This window comes from Suncus etruscus, chromosome 1, assembly GCF_024139225.1.
Source record: "Suncus etruscus isolate mSunEtr1 chromosome 1, mSunEtr1.pri.cur, whole genome shotgun sequence".
NCBI classification, from domain to species: Eukaryota; Metazoa; Chordata; class Mammalia; order Eulipotyphla; family Soricidae; genus Suncus; species Suncus etruscus.
The window spans coordinates 68,823,347-68,845,523 of NC_064848.1; the positions used below are offsets into that span (position 1 = coordinate 68,823,347).

The 22,177-nt window shown below is 38.0% G+C and overlaps 1 protein-coding gene across 1 annotated transcript in view; it reads right to left on the bottom strand.

Moving 5' to 3' along the window:
- Positions 1-22,177, bottom strand: part of SMARCA2 (SWI/SNF related, matrix associated, actin dependent regulator of chromatin, subfamily a, member 2) — a 240,963-nt gene that overhangs the window by 79,621 nt on the left and 139,165 nt on the right. The window contains 2 exon segments of the mRNA XM_049774259.1: positions 13,019-13,237; positions 18,532-18,609. Coding sequence (XP_049630216.1) covers positions 13,019-13,237; positions 18,532-18,609 — 297 coding nt within the window.

The following is a 22,177-nucleotide window of genomic DNA, read 5'->3' on the forward strand; positions in this document are numbered from 1 at the left end:
ATCCAAAGCAGCACCTTCACATGCATTTTTAAAGACCACACAGAGAGACACATGAAAATAGTAAGGATCTTTGCAAATTATAGTTTCCAGCCTTGTGATCCACTGTAAAACAAAAGCATTATCTCCATAGTTCCTTCTCTCCATCAGGCTGGCAATTAAATATTATACAGAGCACATAATTTAAATTGCATTCCAATTATCTTCAAGTGCTGTAGGGCACAAATCACTCACTTGGCAATTAAATAAATTCTGGGATGTCACTAAATGTTTTAAAGAAGAGAAGTTATTCTGGAGTTGGCACAAAGGCTGCTGGAACAGGGGAAAAAAAGCAGATATTCCAGAATTTTCTCACAAACCATTTATTAGTGATCCCACGTCACGCCCTGCCCCCTGCACTTTTACAGAATGCCAGACCCAAAAATGATTGCAGGATGATAACACTTCACCCAATGGACACATGGCTGAAGTTAACACCCCACAACTTGAGAAGAAGCTCTAGTATGGTGGGTAAGGTGCTCACATTATACCAGGCTGGCCCTAGTCAGACACCAGACACCTTATATGGCCCCCAAGTCCCACTAGAACTAATCCCAGAGTACTATAGGGTGTGATACTCCACCAGTCCCTCTAACCCTCCTACTTTGTACACAGACACAAGAAACAGCCCACAACCCACAACATGGTCCACTGAGCTCATTAGAGGTCTCTGCCAAGTTTGGCCCATGGATTGCTTTCTGACACATGTTGAAAATAATGTTTTCTATTTTTTTAAAGGTCAAGTAAGTCAAGGACTGTGTATGTGCACACAAAATGTTTGTGATTTATAATATAGCATTGTTACACTTTGGGTGTACCATAGAAAAACTATAAACTGGCAACATATATTTTTGAAAGTACAGTAATAGTCTCTTTCACACTTCCTATATGGGTCATCCTTGCTCAGAAGAGTGACCCATTGAGGAGCAGAATTAGGTTAAAGTTGGTCATTAAAAGATTAAAAAAATAAAAGGACAATGACATTGCTGATTTCTAAAACAGGTTTTGTGAATTTATCATTAGATAACACTTTATTTTTTAAATAATATCTTTATTTAAGCACCATGATTACAAACACGTATGTTGTTGAGTTTCAGTCATAAAAAGAACACCCCTTTTCACCTGTGCAACTTTCAAATCTAGATAGCACTCTAAATCTTGCTTTATCGAGAGGCAAAATAACCTCAATTCCAAAAGATTCCTTACCATCAAGAGCTAAGCCTGATGGAAAGGGATCTGGAGAACTTGATAAGAAGCAAAAGAACACAGAACTTTCCAGTAAGGCGATATGTATAAGGAATTTTGCTGTTAAGATTTTCTTTGATAAAGAGGATTTGGGGCCACACCCAGCCATGCTCGGGAGTTATTCCAGAAATTGAACTAGGTCAGCAACATGAAAGACAAGTGTTTTGGCCTTTTATCTCATATACTAGGCCTTGGATTTTGTTTAAAAAAAAAAAAAAGAAAGAAAAGAAATAAAGCAGAGACTCTTCTTGCCTGGAAAGGAAGGGAGTCAAGAGCAAGAGGGAACAAATGCAGTGACCATGTTTTCACATGGCCAGCTCCACAAAATCACTCTGTTCACATGAGATGGAAAACAAGCTGTTAAAAATAATTATGGGTATACTGGCATTGCAGCTGAGAGCTGGAAATCTCAGGAAGAGAGGGTGGGCCAAGTCTTCACCCTGCCAGAAGCTTTGCCTGCTGCATCTATCATACATACTCATTGCTTCACCAATGGCTCTGCTTCACCACTCTCTAAAGCTCTGACCAATCAGATGAAAACTTCAAGTATGCCAGTATTTGGGCTAATATCACCAGGATATTTTTGAAGTGTGTGAGCCCCCCACCCCACCTTCTGATGCTTCCAGAAGCCCTAGCAGCACAAAACATACTCCACAAAAGCCATAATATTGCAATAGTGATTGGAATTCCTGGACCATATCGCCATATTTATAGCCACATGACAATTGCATTTTTGTTGAATACTGTCAGGAACACAGCAATTTAGACACTAATGTGTATCTAAAGTCACTTAAAGTTCAGGAAAAAATGAAGAAACAGAATGGTTAACTACTAACAAAGGCTTACTAAACCTTCTGACAATGACTTAATGACCTAATTAGAAATTCAATAATTTTCTCAAATTTGCTTGCTGCTATACTATTCTTTTCCTCTTCCATTTTTTTTGGGGGGGTGGGGGAACACACCTGGTGATGCTCAAGGGTTACTCTTGGCTATGCACTCAGAACTCGCTCCTGGCTTTGGGGACTGTATGGGACGCCAGGGGACTAAACCCTGATTCATCCTAGACTAGCGAGTGCAAGGCTAGCGCATGCCTTACCGCTTGCGCCACCACTCTGGCCCCTACTTATTTTTAATTTTTTTTTTGTTTTTTTGTTTTTTTTTGTTTTTGGGCCACACCCGTTTGACGCTCAGGGGTTACTCCTGGCTATGTGCTCAGAAATCGCCCCTGGCTTGGGGGGACCATATGGGACACCGGGGGATCGAACCGCGGTCCTTTCCTTGGCTAGCGCTTGTAAGGCAGACACCTTACCTCTAGCGCCACCTTCCCGGCCCCTATTTTTAATTTTTTTAATAATTTATCTTCCACTTACCTGGAAACAAATTATAATTAGTCATGTTAACTATGTGATACATGCTCTTTAAGTAAAGTAAATTAAATTTATAAAAAGAGGAAGGCAGATGAAGTCAAGCCAGAGGTTGTTGTTTCATAATAAAGAATGTATCTGACCACCCAGAAAACCTAACTCAATGGAAGCAAAAATAAACAAATGGTACTAGATTAAATGAAGAAGCTTCTGCACTGCAAAGGAAACAATGACCAGGATATAAAAGCTGCCAATGAAATAGGAGAAATTATTTACCCAATAATACATATGGTAAGATGTTAATATTTAAGATATATTAGGTACTGGGAGTGTTAAACAAGAAAAAAATACAACCCCATAAAAATTAGAAGAAATGAGCAGAAATTTCCTCAGAGAAGAAATTCAGATGGCCAAAGGCGCATTAAAAATGCTCCACATCACTAATCATTAGGGAGATGTAACTCAAAACAGCAATGAGATGTCTTCTCACACTATAAAGACTGGCACATATCAAAATGAACAAGAACAACCAGTACTAGCGTGGATGTAGAGAGAAAAGGACACTCATTCACTGCTAGTAGGAATGTAGATTCCAATCTTTTTCAAAAATAATGTGGAATTTCTTCAAAAAACTAGAAATTGAGCTTTTATGTGATAAAGCAATACCATTCCTGGTAATATAACCTAGGGGCCAAAACTTTCAATGCAGGAAAAGGAACCTGCATTCCTATGTCATTACAGTACTATTTACAAAAACCAGAATATGGGAACAACCCAAGTTGAACATAGAGCAGATAAAGAAAAGATGGTACAGGGTTAGACCAACAGTGGGTTATTTGCCTTGATATTTGCCTTGAGTGCAGCCAACTGAGGTTCAATCCCTGGTATCCCCTATGGTCCCGTAGGCCTGCCAGAAGTAATTTGAGTGCAGAGCCAGGACTTATGCCTGAGTGTCATTGGGTATGGCCAAAAAAGGTACATCTACACAATGGAGTACTATGTAGCTGTTAGGAAAAATAAAGTCTGAAGTCATGAAATCTGTTTGTACATGTTTATATGATGGAGAGCATCATGCTGAGTGACATATGTCAAAGGGAGAGGGACAGATATAAAATGATTGTATTCATTTACAGGTCATGAAAAAAAATCGTATGAATATAATAGCCAGAGACAACAGAAATGAGAGCCAGAAAGACTACTTTATAATCTGAAGCTTCCTACAAAGAGGGGAGTACAATTAAAATAGAGAAGGGACCCTATGACAATGATAGTTGAAAATTATCACTTTAAATAAGAACTGGGTACTGAAATGAGTAAGTGGTCAGCATGATACACTATTAGTAACAGTACTGAAAACCCCAGTGCTTAAAGAGGAGAGAAAGAGAGAGAGAGAGAGAGAGAGAGAGAGAGAGAGAGAGAGAGAGAGAGAGAGAGAGAGAGAGAAGAGAGAAAAAAGTATCTGTCATAGAGGCAGGCAGGCTGGCAGATGAGGGCACAGAAAGAAAACTGGGCACATATGAGGCAGAATATGAACACTAATAAAGGGGTGGGTGTTAAAATGCTGTATGACTGAAACTCAAACATCAACAACTTTTCAATTTTGTATCTCAAAGTGATTCAATTAAAAAAAAAAGTGCTATCTTCAATCAATTCAAGACCCAATCTCTTTAACTATGCCACCCTGTCCCTGTGCCCATGGTTCAGAAAGATGTCACATTTGAAGCCCATCCAATATCTGACCTCAGGTGCATCATGCTGTGGGTGGGACTTGCCCTCCTGGAGCTGAAACTACACATTTCAGCCATTTCTGGACCCCAGTCTCTTTAACTCTACCATAAGCCCCTGTCCCGGAAAGTGGCCACATCTGACATCCATCTAACCTCTAAACCCAAAACTTCGTGTAGAAGTTAGTGTGTCTGCACAAACACATTTCTTTTTTTTTTCATGTTTTTTATTTATTTTTTTTTATTTAAACACCTTGATTACATACATGATTGTGTTTGGGTTTCAGTCATGTAAAGAACACTACCCATCACCAGTGCAACATTCCCATCACCAATGTCCCAAATCTCCCTCCTCCCCACCCGACCTCCGTCTGTACTCTAAACAGGCTCTCCATTTCCCTCATACATTCTCATTATTAGGACAGTTCAAAATGTAGTTATTTCTCTAACTAAACTCATCACTCTTTGTGATGAGCTTCCTGAGGTGAGCTGTAACTTCCAGCTCTTTTCTCTTTTGTGTCTGAAAATTATTATTGCAAGAATATCTTTCATTTTTCTTAAAACCCATAGATGTATAGTCCCTATCTGCAGGCAGGTGGAACATAGCACTCATATTTCTCAGGCAGTTTACTGCATCAAAACTCAGTCTAATGGAATAACTAGTTAAAATTTTTGTAAGCACCAACCAACTCTGCCTGGAAATGAAAATAATCTGAAAGGTATATCTATTAGTAGTCACTTATTGGTAGAAACAGTTCAATAGATCACTTCTCAAGTAATGGGAAATTAAAACTCCACAATTTCCACCCACAAAAAAAAAAAAACAAAAACAAAAACAAAGAACAATGGAGTAACTTAAGAAGCTCAACTGTAACTGCACATAGAGAGTGAAATCTAGGCAAATTTACAAACCCATCAAAACACTTGAACCTGAATGATGAGGACCAAAATCAACACTCAATGCCCTGGCAATAGAAATTAAGGAAGCACTAGTGCCATTGAAATGAAACAACCAATAGATAAGAAGTTTAACCAACTTAAAGAAGAGCTTTTACAGAAGATGAGAGAATCCATACAAATAAAATTGAAGAAAATAAAGAATATTCTAGCAAGCCACAGTAGCATATTCTCTCAAGTGGAGAATCACATAATGGAACTTGAAGACAATATACAAGCCAGCATTTTAATAAGGAAGTTGAAAAGAAACGAGAAACAAAAGGATGGAAGAAAATGTAAAGTACTTAATTAACAAAGATAAGAAGAATAATTTAAAAATTATAGGAAGCCCAGACAATGAGGAAAAGCAAAAGCGGGAAGAACTATAGTGGGAGAGGTAATAGAAGAGAAGTTCCCTCAGTCTATGAAAAGAGCAGCTGTGCAAATTTAACAGACCAAGCAAGTACCAAACAAAATTAATTCAAACAGAACACCACCAAGAGAGATACAGTAATCAAAATGGCAAAAACTAAAGAGAGAGATGGACTTTTTAAAGCAGTAAGGGAGAAAAATCTTAAATATAAAGAAAGAAAAACATAAGAATACAACAGATCTCCTATATGAAATAGTCCAAGCAAGGAAAGAGTAGAAGGACCAGAGTGATAGCATGAAGATAGGGCATTGCCTTGCAGAAGGATGGTGGTTCGAATTCCGGCAACCCATATGGTGCCCCGAGACTGCCAGGAGCGTTTTCTGAGTGTAGAGCCAGAAGTAACCCACAAGTGCTGCTAGGTGTGACCTAAGAACCAAAAAAAAAGGAAGGAAGGAAGGAAGGAAGGAAGGAAGGAAGGAAGGAAGGAAGGAAGGAAGGAAGGAAGGAAGGAAGGAAGGAAGGAAGGAAGGAAGGAAGGAAGGAAGGAAGGAAGGAAGGAAGGAAGGAAGGAAGGAAGGAAGAAAGAAAGAAAGAAAGAAAGAAAGAAAGAAAGAAAGAAAGAAAGAAAGAAAGAAAGAAAGAAAGAAAGAAAGAAAGAAAGAAAGAAAGAAAACAGTGAAATGACAAATTCAGATGACTGAATACAAGAGTCCACTTCCTAAAAAGCCTCTCATTTAGATGGGGGGAAGGGATAAATGGTTCACAAGCAACAAAGAATTGGCAACATTTGTGATAACCAAACCAGCTTTAAATGAGCTACATAACAAAATAATCAACTGCAGAAGCAACAATGCAATATGGTAAAATGGCACAAAAGTTCTTTATATCAAAAATATCCTTAAATGTGAATGAACTAAATTCTCCCATAAAAAGTCAGAGTGGCAGGACGGATCAGGAAACAAATACCATCCATTTGCTGTTTGGGAAATATATTAAAATTTCAAAATAGTTACAGGCTTAGAGTAGAATGATAGAAAACAATTATACAAGCCACTAAAAGACAAAAACATGCTGGGAGAGCCATACTAATATTGTGCCAGATTGCATTCAATCTAAAGAAAGTAATTAGTGAAAAGGGTGGACACTATTCATTGATCAGGAGAACAATAAACCAAGAAGTACTAACTAGAATCAACATGTACTCATCAAATGTTGGGTCAGCAATATTTGTAAGACACTTGCTCACAATCTTAGAGAAACACCTGGATGGAAATGTGATATCAGTAGAAATTTCAACATGTCACTCTCACCACTAGATAGATTCATGAGGCAGAATATCAGTAAAGATATAAGAGCCCTAGATGAGAAACTAGAGGAGTTTGGGTTAATGGCTGTATACAAGGCCTTCCATCCTCAAAAAATCTGAATATACATTCTACTCTAGTGTACATATTTACATGATAGATCACATTTTAGAACTTAAGTCTAATGTATATAAATTAACAAACATAAGAATCATACCAAGCATCTCATCAGACCACAATGCCAAAAAAATTGTTTTTATAAAAAATGTGGGAAAAAACTCTAACACCTGGAAACTGAACAAGATGCTGCTTAATTATAGCTGGATTAAAGAGGAAACCATAAGATATATAGAACAACATGTAGGTAAAACACTCCAGGACATTGAGACTAAAGGCATCTTCAAGGAGGAAACTGCACTCCCCAAGCAAGTGAAAGCAGAGATTAACAGATGGGAATATATTAAACTGAGAAGCTTCTGCACCTCCAAAGAAATAGCGCCCAGGATACAAGAGCCCCCCACTGAATGGGAGAAACTATTCACCCAATACCCATCAGATAAGGGTCTAATCTCTAAAATACACAAGGCACTGACAGAATTTTACAAGAAAAAAACATCTAATCCCATCAAAAAATGGGGAGAAGAAATGGACAGACACTTTGACAAAGAAGAAATACATATGGCCAAAAGACACATGAAAAAATGCTCCACATCACTAATCATCAGGGAGATGCAAATCAAAACAACTATGAGGTACCACCTCACACGCCAGACATTGGCACATTATCTCAAAGAATGAGATCAAGCAGTGTTGGTGGAGATGTGGAGAGAAAGGAACTCTTATCCACTGCTGGTGGGAATGCTTTATAGTTCAACCTTTATGGAAAGCACTATGGAGATTCCTCCAAAAACTGGAAATCGAGCTCCCATACAACCCAGCTATACCACTCCTAGGAATATACCCTAGTAACACAAAAATGCAATACAAAAATCCCTTTCTTACACCTATATTCATTGCAGCACTATTTGCCATAGCAAGACTCTGGAAACAGCCAAGATACCCTTTAACAGATTAATGTCTAAAGAAATTGTGGTACATATACACAATGGAATATTATGCAGCTGTCAGGAGAGATGAAGTCATGAAATTTTCCTATACATGGATGTACACGGAATCTATTATGCTGAGTGAAATAAGTCACATAGAGAGAGAGAGAGAAAGACGCAGAATGGTCTCACTCATCTATGGGTTTTAAGAAAAGTGAAAGACATTCTTGCAATAATAATTTTCAGACACAAAAGAGAAAAGAGCTGGAAGTTACAGCTCACCTCATGATGCTCACTGCAAACAGGGATGAGTTTAGTTAGAGAAATAACTACATTTTGAACTATCCTAATAATGAGAATGTACAAGGGAAATAGAAAGCCTGTCTAGAGTACAGGCAGGGGTTGGGTGGGGAGGAGAAAGATTTGGGACATTGGTGATGGGAATGTTGCACTGGTGATGGGTGGTGTTCTTTACATGACTGAAACCCAAACACAATCATGTATGTAATAAAGTTGGTTAAATAAAAAAATAAAATAAAAAAATACACAAATACAGTTTGCATTTTTTATACAAATAATGGGTTGGAGGAGAAAGAGATCAAAGACTTCATCCCATTTGAAATATCCCATTTTGATGTCAAAAGCATTAAATACCTAAGAATCAACTTACTAACAGAGGTCGAAGACTTAAACATTTCAAAACTCTTAAGAAATCGAAGACCTAAGGATATAGAAAAGCATTCCATGCTCATGCATTGGAAGAATCAATATTATCAAAACAACTATCTTACCTAACTACTATATAAATTCAATTCAATCCCTATCCAAATTCAGACAATATTCTTCAATGACTTAGAACAGCCAACTATACAGTTTGTGTGGAATCATTAAAATCCCTGGATAGCCAAAATTATGCTGAAATACTGTGTAAATCACAATGCTTCAAATGAAAAAAAAATTTTTTTTAAGTGTTCATTGTTTTCCTGGGTTCCAGGTGGGAATTTTTAAAACATGAAAACTTCTAGAGTGATAGCAGAGAGTGAGCTAATGAGCTTGACAAGATTGGCTCCCAGTTGGCTGTCGATATGGGTGGGGGCAGATAACTAGAAAGTTCAACCACATAATTAGAAGGTGTGGTCACTAAGTCTGTCCTTATGGGACAAGTAAGGGTTGCTAGGGATTGAGTTCAACCATAGTTCCAATGATTTAATCAGGTATACCCTTCATAAGATTTTCAACAAAAGCTCACTAATAGCACTAATGTTCACAGAAGCTTACTGGCTGGGGACCATGCTGATCTGCCAGGAGAGCACTGCATCCTAACTCCATAAAGGCACTGCAGGGAAACACTTGCTGGTCCCAGATCTCTTCATTTGGTTGGCCCTCCTGATGGGCATCCTTTAAAAAACTCAGCAGGATTTTGGGAGTCATTATAACAATCATTGAGTCCTAGAGAGTCATTGGAACCCTCGAATTCACAGTCAATTAGGAGTGCTAGCAGCACGGGGACCCTCCGAAGTGTAGCTGTTATCTGAAATAAATGCAGTTTGGTTGGAAACAGTCTTTTAACTTGTGGGGTTTACACTAGCTTGAAATGGTTAGTACTGGAATGGGCTTAGTTGGGGTTGAACTCCAGGGTTTTCATACTATTCAGGGTCAAAAGCTGATGAGTTTGGGGAACGTTAGTACAGGATGCAAGAGAAGTGGGTTTTGGTGGTAGATTTAATATAAATTGAATGGAGTGTGAGCTCCAAGATTCTTTTAAAATCCTGAGCTTTTTCCAAGGCCCTAGAAGGGCCTGTTACTTAGAAAAAGTCAAACATTTTTGTTTAGGTCAATTTAAAAAGCTTCACCTCAAAATCCCTCCAGCCTCTCCCCAAGTCACTCAGCCACCAGTGTGTCAAATCTAGATAAATTTGAGTGGTTTCCAACTTTTCTATACCTGTGAATTGGCAACTGGTTCCCAGGTCTATGATCAAAAACCACCGTCAATTACATGGAAATAAATCTGAAGGGGATCAGCAGGAAATTTCTGTGGACTGGAAGCTTGAAACCACTGCCCATCTCGTCTTGGTCTTTTCAGCACCACGTGAAGAAAGCAGCCGTCCAGGGCTGAAAAGATGATAGTACAGCAGCTAAAGTTGCTTGCCCTGCACTTGGCAGACCTGGTTTCCCAAATGGTTCCCCAAGCACCACCAGGAGTAATAACTGAGTACAGAGCCAGGAGTAAGCCCCAAAACCAAACCAAACCAAACAAAAAGGAAAGTAGTCTTGGGATGGAGCACAAATTGGAGAGACTCTGCAAACAAAAGATAGTTTTGCTCCTTAAGAGACAACCAGGCCAGCCTCTTGGCACAGTCACTACAGAAAATGTGGTTTAAACATGGGATAGGAAGCTGCTCCTTCGGTTCATTTGCCTTCCAACTCTGGGGTTCTATCTACTTCAATACCTCTGCCAAGCCAGCTTTGTACAACATTGCCAGGAGAAAGAAGAATTATTTTAGCCCTGTTATAGCATTTCTTACATGACAGTCCTTGCCAAATTCCCTTTCAAGGCTATGTTGGCTGAGTTTACTCAATGTGTTCAATCATAAGCCAGTAGAAAACAGCTCTTCACAACCAGGCCTGTGAGAAACCCTTGAATATAATTTTACTATTTAAAAAAAGAGAGCTTATATTAAATAGGACTGCTGCTGGTAGACAAGAAAACAAATAAGAGTGACCAATAATTTTAAAAGCTAAGACCACAGAGCATTCTGCATGAATTGCATTAATGGCATCATTCCTGATTAGAAGCAAATTTCTAACTCATGCAAAATATGAAATAATGGTTTTTCAAACACTGTATCACAAGGAGATATGCCACAACAAAACTTAATTGGGAACAGTTTTGCCCATTTAGTGTCCTGACACACTGAAAGTCACCTTAGGGTGAAAATGATAAAACAGAATTTCACAGTGTAGTTTTGTAAAATCAAGTTTTCTGGGTTTTTTTGTGCATATTAGGAAAGGAATTCTACTAGATACACTGAAAAGAAAAATACCATGCTAATGTAATTGGTCATTTTCATTTCACTCTCATAAGATTATTTCATTTTCACAATACCCATTTTTTGGGTAGCATTTTGTTTGTTCAGAATACTGTGTTACTCATAAGTAATAAAGTAAATGAAAAAGATGCAATGATGTCTTCTACACTTAAAAACTCACCAAGAATCATCTTCTTTACTGGGGAGAGGAATACAATCATCAGTGCTCAGGGTTTACTCCTGACTCTGCACTCAATCATTGCCCCTGGCAGTACTCAGGGGACCCTATGGGATGCCAGAGATCAAACCAGGATGGCCACAGCATCCTACTCACTGTACTACTGCTCTGGGTCATTCTTTTATGGTAAGTTCAGTTCTATTCTCACCCCATAAACAAGATTACTTTGCTAGTAATATCTGGAGATTATGTACATATGAAGATAAACAATACAATATTGACAATAACAAAGTATTCTACCCGTGTGATGATACTTTAGGTTTTTAATTTACTCCTTAAATAATAAAGGGAATAGGATCTTCTGAATTGAGGTGAATATCAAACAAACACAAAACTCTTCAATATTGTAGAATGAATATTAACCATACAACCACAATATATGACAGTGATGAATAAATGGACAAAATTATATTCCAAAGTGACCCAAACCTTTGAATGTCAAAGTACAATAATCATACAAAAATTACATTTCATTTGCTACTGTTTCACCACCAACATGAGCAATACTTTCCAAAGCTCTATCTTTGTAGAATACCATGGAGTTCAACCTTTTTAAAATTCAGGTCACATCTCTCGCATCATACAACATCCTGAGTAAATCATATCTCAAGTAGTGCTGAGACCTGTCTGCCTTTGATATTCAATCTGAAAATATGTCTATTGCCTTTCTTCTCCTTTACGTACTTAGGAATTGGGTCCTAAAATCCATGCTCTACAATGCCCAGAATTACATTCTTTGAGAAAACAAACAACATATTAAATAACAGCTTCCATTTTGTTTGACCTTCACCTAACAACACTCTACCATTTTTGTTGCACATTTACTTGCCCTGCCTGAACCATATTTCCCAGATTGCCTGATTATCTAGTATGTGCCTACTAACAGAAAGTAGAATTAAAACTTCAAATAGAGGTGCATTCACACATGTGGCTCCTGGAAGTATTCTGACCTTCCTGTGCTCCCCAAGGAACACCCTGAGATTCATTCATACAAATGAAAAAAAAAAAACACTTTCCAGATTAGGGCCACCAATAAAATTCAACATACAGAATGATATTACAAAGTCTTAGTGATACAAGTCCCAGGCCCGAGTCTGTGTATGAGACAGAGTAGATCAAGTCAATAATCAAACATGCAAATGTTTCAGTACTCAATGATACTTCTTTCTAGCCATTTGTGCAATCCCAAATAATCTATTAACCTCAGTTGCTTTGTCTGTAAAACCAAGAATACAAAGTTATCTTCTAGCCTTAATGTTCTATAGGTCTGGGAAATGGCATGTTAGAAAATGCCACTGTCCCTGAATGATCTCTGTAGGCCTTGAAAAAGTAAAATCCAATTAGAGATCATAAAATGAGGGGGGAACAATTAAAATGATCTCAAAGGTCCTCTCCTACATTTCATTCTAACTCCAAGACACTGAAGCATGACCAGACAATTGGTCATAAAACATTAGTGGGTCTCATAGCTCTAATAAGCCTGTGTTTCCAATGACCCATTCTAGTCTCGCAAGCAATTCTTCATTATATTCCAGGAGCTGCCTAGAAATGTAGAAAGAACTCCTACAATGACAGAATAAGGACTTAAGGTATTTCCAAGAAGCCCACTTGCAATGTCAACTTCTCCTCCTAGACCTTCAGCTCTTGGCCCCTGATCTCTCTGGGACAACATGAATGTGGAGTCCCCCCCAGCAAGAACAATGAAGAAAGCCACACCTACCCTTAGCCATTGCTTCTCAGTGAGGGCGTCGCTGTAGTCCACATCCCGGCGCTGGCGAGATCCTCTCCCAAATATTTTCTCCTCCTCCTCTTCACAAGTAAGTCTTTCAACCTCTGCGTCATCTTTGATAATCCAGGAGGGCAACTCGTCTTCCTCCATCAAGCGAGGCTTGCGTTTGGGATTCCTTGCATCCTCCCGCCGACGGTCCATGTCCATACGCTGCAAAAAGTAAGAAAAAATTCATCAAAAGGAAAGGACTGCTGGATGGACAGTACAGCCCAGAAAGCCCAGAGAGTGTCCCAAGTCCCCTCTACAGCTGCAGAAGCCCCCTGGGCTTTTCCCTGCGACTCTCCAAGCCTGGCCTGGCCTGGTTCACCCCAGCGCTGCAGTGTCCCAGTAGAAATGCTAGAATGGTGAAATCCCTTCCCTTCCTCACCACCCATCTCTGAAATTTACGGGTACATCTAAAAAATTGCTCTTTAAAATTTCCTTTTCTTAGCCTACGTGGGTGCAAAGCTTCCTCTGAAGTAATAGTGAAAAAAATTTTTTTTCAAATTGGGGATGATACAATTCATTGCTTCCCAGAGACAGATGAATTCTCCAAGCCATATAAAAGAGAAGGTTTTATTTATAAAGTTTTTCTTTTCTTAGCTGTGGAAATACTTTTTAGTTAAAAAAAATATGCAGTGGGGGGGGAAAATCAGTGGCCTTACTGTCACTACAGGGCAGCCATCCTCAGGAGGATCTAAACCTGAGGACACATACAGTATTTGCGACCTCCTGAAGAATAATGCCTCTCTATTTTCTGGCAGTTTAAAAGTTTAGCTCTAATGCAAACATACCGCAGAGACAGCCCTGAGAGGTACTCTCATCTCAACTGATCAGGTTGTAAGAGAAATGGCTCCCTTTCCTATTCCTTCTAATGTCTGTTCTCTCTTTTAAAATTGAGTTCACTTGTAAATAAATTAAATGCTACATACTTGGCTTTAACCTATGACTAAACAGTTTGCTGGCTAAAAAAAGAACAAATAAAGCCTCCACTTAACTGCTAAGTAACTGCATAAATATATATACATATATATACATATATTATTATACATATTAAAATTTAGACAAACCATTTTTGCACTTATTAGACCATTATTTGTTATATTATTTACCTTTAACCTTTTTTCTTCTGCAGTTTTACCGTAATGAATCAGGGATTCAATTTTAATATTTTTTAAATTGTAACTGGTAACAACATGTAAATGAAGTTTCTATTCAAATCAAAACTTAACCTCTAACACGAATTTATAAATTCAAATTCAAAATGTCCCCTCAACTTTGCTTACATTTTTGGAAATCATTATATTCCCAAGATGGGACAGGCTTTGATCATGGAGACATCTTATTGGTAGATAAATGTGGTCACCCAGCTCTGTCATACACTATAGTTAGCTGGAGAGGCTGTTCTTAATCTTGACTTCTAATGCTTTGGTCTCAGAACTAGAAGCTACCAAACCTTCATAATTAGCACACAGACGATGATTGTTAATAGTACAATTAAATAGCTTCTTGAGTTATTTGAGAACTAATGGTTATTTGAAAACTAAGAAGAAAAACCTTATTTTGTCTTTTTGTACTATCCTGAACAAGAGATAAATATTGCCACTCTGATTTCAGATTGTATTAGTGAGGTCTTCAAATGACTCACATCATGCACTTTTCTATGATTGAAATCAACAGTTTATGAACTCAAAGAGAAAAAGTTGCTTTGTTTTTCTATTTATTAGGGGAAGGTATTTTCTTTTAGAAGCCAGGTTTACAGTTGTGATGTCTGGCTCATTGCCAAGAGATTGCTACCGTCAGGATGTCAGCAGAAAATCTGATGTAGATATTTAAGCTAAGAAGGTCTAATTTGGAGCCAGAGCAATAGTGTAGTAGTAGGGCGTATTGCTTGCATACAGCTGACCCAGGACTGACCTGGGTTTGATTTCCGGCATCCCATATGGTCCCCAATGCCAAGAACTATTTCTAAACTCATAGCCAGGAGTAACCCCTGAGCGTCACTGGGTGTGGCCCCCAAATACAACAACAAAAAACCAAGCAACAGTAAAAACAAAAAGAATGTCTAATTTACTATTAATTACTAATGAATATGATTGTCAGGAGATGTGTGAACAAGCACAATTATTTTTAAAATAATTCTTGCCTTTCTCAGGAACACAGCAGCTAAAAGCTTAATGTATTTTTGTAGCTAAATATTTCAAATATATCTTGAGCTGCCAAAGATCTTTAAAAATAAAATTCATAGGTAATTAGTATGACAGATAACATTCCCTAAAATTATTTTTTTTTTAGAAAAGGCATAAAAGTGTTTGAAATAAAAGTTTTACTTTAAAGAACTTTTTACTTGGGGCTGGAGTGATGAAACAGTGGGTAAGGTGCTTGCGTTGCAAGCTAGTCACCTGGGTTCTATCTCCATCATTCCATATGGTTCCCTAGGCAGCACCAGGTGTAATTCCTGTGTGCAGAGCCAGGAATAATCCCTGAACTTCACCAGGTGTGACCCCAAAACTGAGAAAGAAAAGAGACTAAATTATGTAAAGTGTTTTAACTATAGTGTGTAATAATAAAATTGAATACTTATCCTGCATTAGTTATTTTAGAGATAATTAAATTTCAGTGTAATTGAGTTTAAAATTTGATATCGGGAGACATCGTTTTTTAGCTCACATGCTATTTTGGTTTCTCACTAATTTTTTTCATTGAAGTAGATAGCTACGATTCAAATTTTATTTTCTGCCCCCTGGTGGAAGCGCTAATGAACAGTATAAATTGACCAAGGGTTGCCAGCAAATTAGGACTTTAAGAACCCAAATCAGAACCATGATATTGTATTATCAAAAATAAAAGGGCAAGAATTCAGACATAAACAGAAAATTCACATCATCAAAGTGTCAACAACAACAAAAGTGTTTTCTAACCAGCTTTGTCTTTGCCTGCTTAAATGCTCTCAAATTAAAGGTGACAGCCTTGGTCTGACTTCCTAATTTTCTGATACTTTTAATTTTGTGTAATGCCCAGGCCCTTTGAAGAAAAGAAAAGCAGTCTTAACCCCTCAGTGAGGGTCAGCCCAAAAGCCTGTACCTTTGGGCCTATGCTAATTTGTTTGTTTATTGGTTTGAGAGCCATACCCAGCAGTATTTAGGATTTACTCCTGGCTCTGTGCCCAGGAAGCACATCTGGCAGGCATGGTGGGGGAGGGACCATATGTGGATCAGGGGATTGAACCAGATACCTTTTCTACAAAGTAAATGCCTATTCTGCTGTACTATTGCTCCCATCTCAAGGCTCTAGCTAATTTAATGATGGGAGGCCCTATGTTACTCAGGGACAGAAAGAATATGAATGCTTAACAGTGCTGAATTATTGCCAGTGATCAACCAGGAAACTGAGTCCTCCTGCCTCAATGCTCCCACTCACATCTTAAGAAATCCTTCAAGGTAAGAAAAGATTCCTATTTTTTATTCCTGTCTCTAATCTCCCTAAACATAGATAGAATAGTCTCTAAATGTGCTGGTAACAGCCTGAGTTAAGAAATTTTGGTTTGGGGCTGGAAAAGTAGTATAGTGGATAAAGAGTTTGCCTTGCATGTATCAGTCATCCTGGCAAATGGTTCCCTGAGCCCTACCAGGAATGATCCCTAAGCACAAAGCCAGGAGTAAGCCCTGAGCACTAACAGATGTTGTCTCCCTAACACTAACACAATAATAATAAGAAAAAAGATAGGCTTTATAAATATGTTGTGCTAAATAATGCTGCTCAAGTCACTTCCCTCACCCCCAGTTCCTTCCCCAATGGCTTTATGTATCTAAAATCATTCAGTTAGGAGAGGGAGAAAGCGCCCACCCTCCACCTTTGCAGTTATTCCCAGGGCTACCTGAAAATTTCAGAGAAAAAAAATAAAATATCCTTTATCTTGAATCATTATGTGTGGACACAATCACTGTTCCCTAGACAGAAATCACAAAATCACCAAAATAACATAAGCCTCCACACAGCTGGAGCTCTGTTCTCAGACTGTCTGGGCTAAAACAGCAGTGATTACAGACCCTGTGGGTCATGTTTGGCCCTGAGCCGTGTTTTGTTTGGCCTGCATGCTATAGAATAATAAAAAAAAAATTGAATTTAGTGGCAAACATGTAGAAATTTTGAGGCTTCACATAAAATCTAGAGTCCTAAATTTTTTTTAAAATCTGAAATTTCTTGGCAACTTGGGGTCTTATACAAAGCTACTCTGATTCTACACTAGACAGACACCCTTGTCCACTCTCTTCACTCATGCAAATGACACAGCTTAGACCTGAGGGACTTCTGCTAATTATTTGGCAGTCTGGTTTGGGGGACTTGGCAGCATTCATCCATCAGAATTATGGATTGCATTTTCCCACTATCTCTATCAGCAGGCTAAATGTTAGAACTATTAAAATGATTGAAGGTGCAGGAGAGAGTCCCTCAACTTCCTATATCCTGATCCACATCGACATCTTAACAAAGCCTGAAATTTTGCATATGCCACCATTCATCCAATCAATAATTTTTAGGCAACTACTAAAAGTAAGTTTCAGAGAAATGCAGGTAAAATAAAAGAACAACCGCAAGCAAATACCTTAAGCATGTAGTAACATTTCATTTCTGGAACCTTTCTTACTACATAAGGAGTCCAGGGACTCGCTTGTTGTACACACTGACCTTGGGGCAAGACACACATAAATCAAGTTCAAGTTCCTGCGGAATGACTAGACAATGGTGTATCATCATGCCTCTTTGAGGTTAAAATCTTGATAGACTTGACATTCTCAACATGTCAAGGTTTTCTTAGAACTACCTTGTGCAAAGAAAATCCAACCAAATTTAATCTCTAAATGTAGGTAGGCTACAGCTGGATACACATCTGGAGGGTTTCAATTTGCTTGAGGAACAATCAAAAGGAGCAGGACTGTGTCATTTCAGTTATTGCCTGCCCATCCTCACAGGAATCCTATTTATTTTTCAGCTAGTGAGGAGAGAGTGAGAGCACAGTTGTAAACTGCATCCAGAGCAGAACAGGTTCCCCAAATGAAGCTGAAGGGAGATTAGAAATAAGCCTGAGGGGAGGTGGGTTCTGTGGTAAGTCTAAGAGCTCCTGGCCTGCTCAGAGCATGCAGCTGTTATCCAGTTCCAGCCAACTGTTTCCATACAGAGACGTGGGCCTCGTATTGCCCACTCTCATTTTTTCAAGAGGAGCCAGAAAACAGGATTCTTTTTTATGTTGGCAACAAATTTGAGATTTTAAAAAACACTGCGTGGGCCAAACAAAATATGTCTGCAGGCTAAATCCAGCCAGTTTGCAGCCTCTGAACTGAAGGAAGGGCACAGGCTTACAAAGGAAATGCTGCCAGGACATGCATGCTCCAGACATCTTGCATTAATAGAACAAGGGGGCAGAAGAGCAAGGCATTTGTTTCCAGGATTTTCTGTAACATTACCATAAAAAGATCAAATTCTTCTTCTCGCCGAGCAATCATCTGGTTCAGAGTCTCATCATCAGGCACTTCGTCTTCTTCCTGGGGTTAAGAATAGAATGATTGATTTACCAGACTTTAGGACAGAGGTTAGAAAAGTGGAGTGAGGAACAAACAAGGAAGGTCAGTCTGTCCTCCGCAGGAACCTAATCTCTCAGAGGACAAAGAAAAGGATTCCAAGGTGTTGTTCTTGCCATTCTTAGTAGTGCAAGCTATTCAAACCCTCTTCCCAGAGTCAAATCTGTGGGCACAGTAAATGTGGCCTGTTGGAGGAAATACCAATTCTCTTAGGTATATACTGTGAATCTCTTACTTTTAAGACAAGTTCATTGGGGCGGAGGGTCAAAGAGATAGCACAATGAGTAGGGTGCTTGCTTTGCAAATGGCCTACCCAAGTTGATTCCTGGTATCATATACAGTCCTCCAAACCCTTCCAGGAATGACCCTTGAGTACCAAGCTATGAGTAAGCACTGAACATTAACAGGCATGGCCCCCAAACCAAATAAAACAAAACAAGTTACTTAATGTTTTCCTGTCTCAGTAATCTCATCTATAAATGAACAAGTCATTAACTTTCCAGAAAAGAACAAGGTCAATTAGAGAGATAACACAAAAAGTACTTGACAATAATTCTCCCATTGTATTAAATTTATCCCAAATATAAATATAAATAATTGTTAGGGCCTTACAAAAATATGAGTATGTGACACTTTTCTGCTTGGCAGGGAGCAATATCATAAAAACATATAAACTCATACAATATGTAGCCTTTAAGGTATGTTTAATAAATGCAATTCAGTAGGCTTATTATTGCTAATGGTTAGAGCTCAAAAAAGATAGCCATTAAAAATAAAAATACAATTGGGTAGAATTAGGTGGTACAACAAGTAGGGCATTTTCCTTGGAAATGGCCAACCCTAGTTCAACCCTTGGCACTTCTTATGATCCTCAGAATCAGTCAGGAGTAATTCCTGAGTGTGGAGCCAGGACTTTGGGTGAGCACCAAAACTATTAAAAAATAAAATCTATAAGGGCTGGGGAGATAGTATAGCAATAGGACATTTGCCTTGCACAAAGCTGATTCAAACAGATGCAGATGGTGGCGGTTCAAATCCTGGCATCCCATATGGTTTCCCAGGCCTGCCAGGAGAGACTTCTGAGCACGAGTCAGGAGTAACTCCTGAGTACTGTTGGGTGTGACCCAAAAACCAAAAATAAATAAATAAATATCAAAATAAATAAATAAAACCCACAAAATTATAATACTTAAAGGATTTTAAATAGAGAAAAATTATGCAAGGGGTAAAATAATCATTTTATATTAGGTTTGAGCAATGCAAATTATCCCTCTACAAATTCTTCAGGAGGTACTAGTTCTTCAGAGTTTTATAAATGTAATGCTAAGACTTCCACACTTAAATTTTTTTAAATGGATGTATAATATAAAATCTGTCTTCATATATCGATATATGTAGCTACTGTTGTTTATATATGGACTTAGCTGTGCTTAAAGCATACTTATGGCTTTGTGCTCAGGGATCACTCCTGGTAGGGTTCTAGGATCCACATGTGGTGCCAAGATCAAACCTCGGTCAAGTACTCTGCTTGCTGTACTATCACTTTGGTCCCAAAATGCTGAGTGATCATTTTAAAAAGTTCAATAGGGGAATGGAGGAGGATTTCATTATATTGATAGATAAAATAAAGAAAAATAATGAGCACTTCAAAATAGTTTCTTAAAACAAAGCTCTCAAACAAGGGCACTGTTCAAGCAAGAATATAAGTATACCAGCATTCTGAAGAAGTCTATGCCTGTTTCCAAGTAAATTGCTCTATTTGAGATAAATTCTAGTGATAAAGTAAAAGCTGATGAGTCAAGATAACAACTATCTGGAAAACTTCCAATTCACTTCCTACTAATTAAAATCAATGTGTCTAGTAGTAGCATTTCTATTTGATAAGGAATGTAGACTAAGAGTGGATCGAGATTCCACAGTATAGTTATTGTTACCTCTAATGAAGTATCTCCTGCTTTGCCCACTGTATTCCTACAAGCATGGGTATTTATTACCTATACAGTGGAGTACTTGAACTTTCTTAGTCCAAGACAGAAAGATTCTTCTTTTACAATCTGGCAAGATGCCTGTCAGCAGTGGTTCAAAAGAGATAGGAGCCACTGGAAATGCAACCTACCAATTTTTCCAAATATCTTCAAATAAGGATACAATCTTTCTTAATTTCCTAGCCCTGGAAAAATGCTATCTTTTGTGATCTGATATCCAGGGATGGATGAGGTAGCACCACAGCAGAACAACTGCAGTTCCCAACTAGCAGACAATTATATTGGATTCCCTAACAGAAACAAACATTTCCAATCTCCTAGAAAGGATAGAAAAGTCTAAGCTACCCTGCATCCCTTCTAATCAAGCTCAGATACCACCTATATAGGTCTACAGAAATTTAAGAATAAATTAAATGAAATGTTATTAAAAATCTACTGGCTGTGTGTCAGCTTTCCCAAACTTGCTTTCTGACAGATTATATCTCTCACCCTGTTATTTGTTTTGAAATGTCAAAATGTATAAACAACAACAAAAAACTCTCACAATCTTTATAAAGTACTTCCAAAAGCCAAAAATGATTAATTGAGATCCAATATTTTAAAATATGTGCAGATGTATTGATGCATAGGCATACTATTTTTTATTATTTTAATGAAATTAAACATATAATTTATCAAATACATGAATCAGACAAATTAGAAGGTCTAATAAAAAGTGATCTTTAATTTTCAAAAAGATTTTTTTAGGATTCCTTTAAATATCCAAGATCTACTTCACATTTAGACTCATTTCAGGGAAAATAAGTATGTCAGACTTCAAAAGAATTTGGCTTATAATCCATATAAATTTAAATATATATACCCCAGTTAAGGCAAAATTAATCAATATAAATGCAGTGAAGTATGTATGAATGTGTAAGGTAAAGTCACTTCAATTTACAAATCTTAGCACACCAATCCAAATTAGTTCAATCTATGCCAATTTTATGATAGTGCCTGGCACTGGTAATTTTACACTTATCTTGGCTACATGGGAGCTGTCTTTTAATCTCTTTCAAATTATTTTGGGATGAATATCTAGTATAGAATTACTAAAATTTGGGATCCTAAGGATATCTTACAAGAAAAGAACATAATCAAGATCAGAGCAATATTACTGTGGCTAGGATGCTTGGATCACAAGTGGCCAATCCAGGTCCAATTCCTAGCACCACAAAGAGTACCTAAGCCTGTCAGGAGTAATTCTAGAGCACAGAGCCAGGAGTAAGCCCTATGTATAGCCAGGTGTAGCTCAAAAACTAGAAGAAGAATAAGAAAAACCAGAGAGAAACAAAATCAATGCATTTGCTGAACACTATTGGTAATTCTAACAGCCTTTTGTCAGCTTCCGTGAAAAAATTCTAGGGTGGAAGCCAAGGTCATACTTTTCAAGTACAAATATAATTAAATGTGATTTGTGCAACACATACTTTGAAGCAGCGTGATCCCTGACCAAAAGGTAAGAGGGAAGGCAAGGAAAGGTAAGCAGTGATACAGCAGCAGGCTGT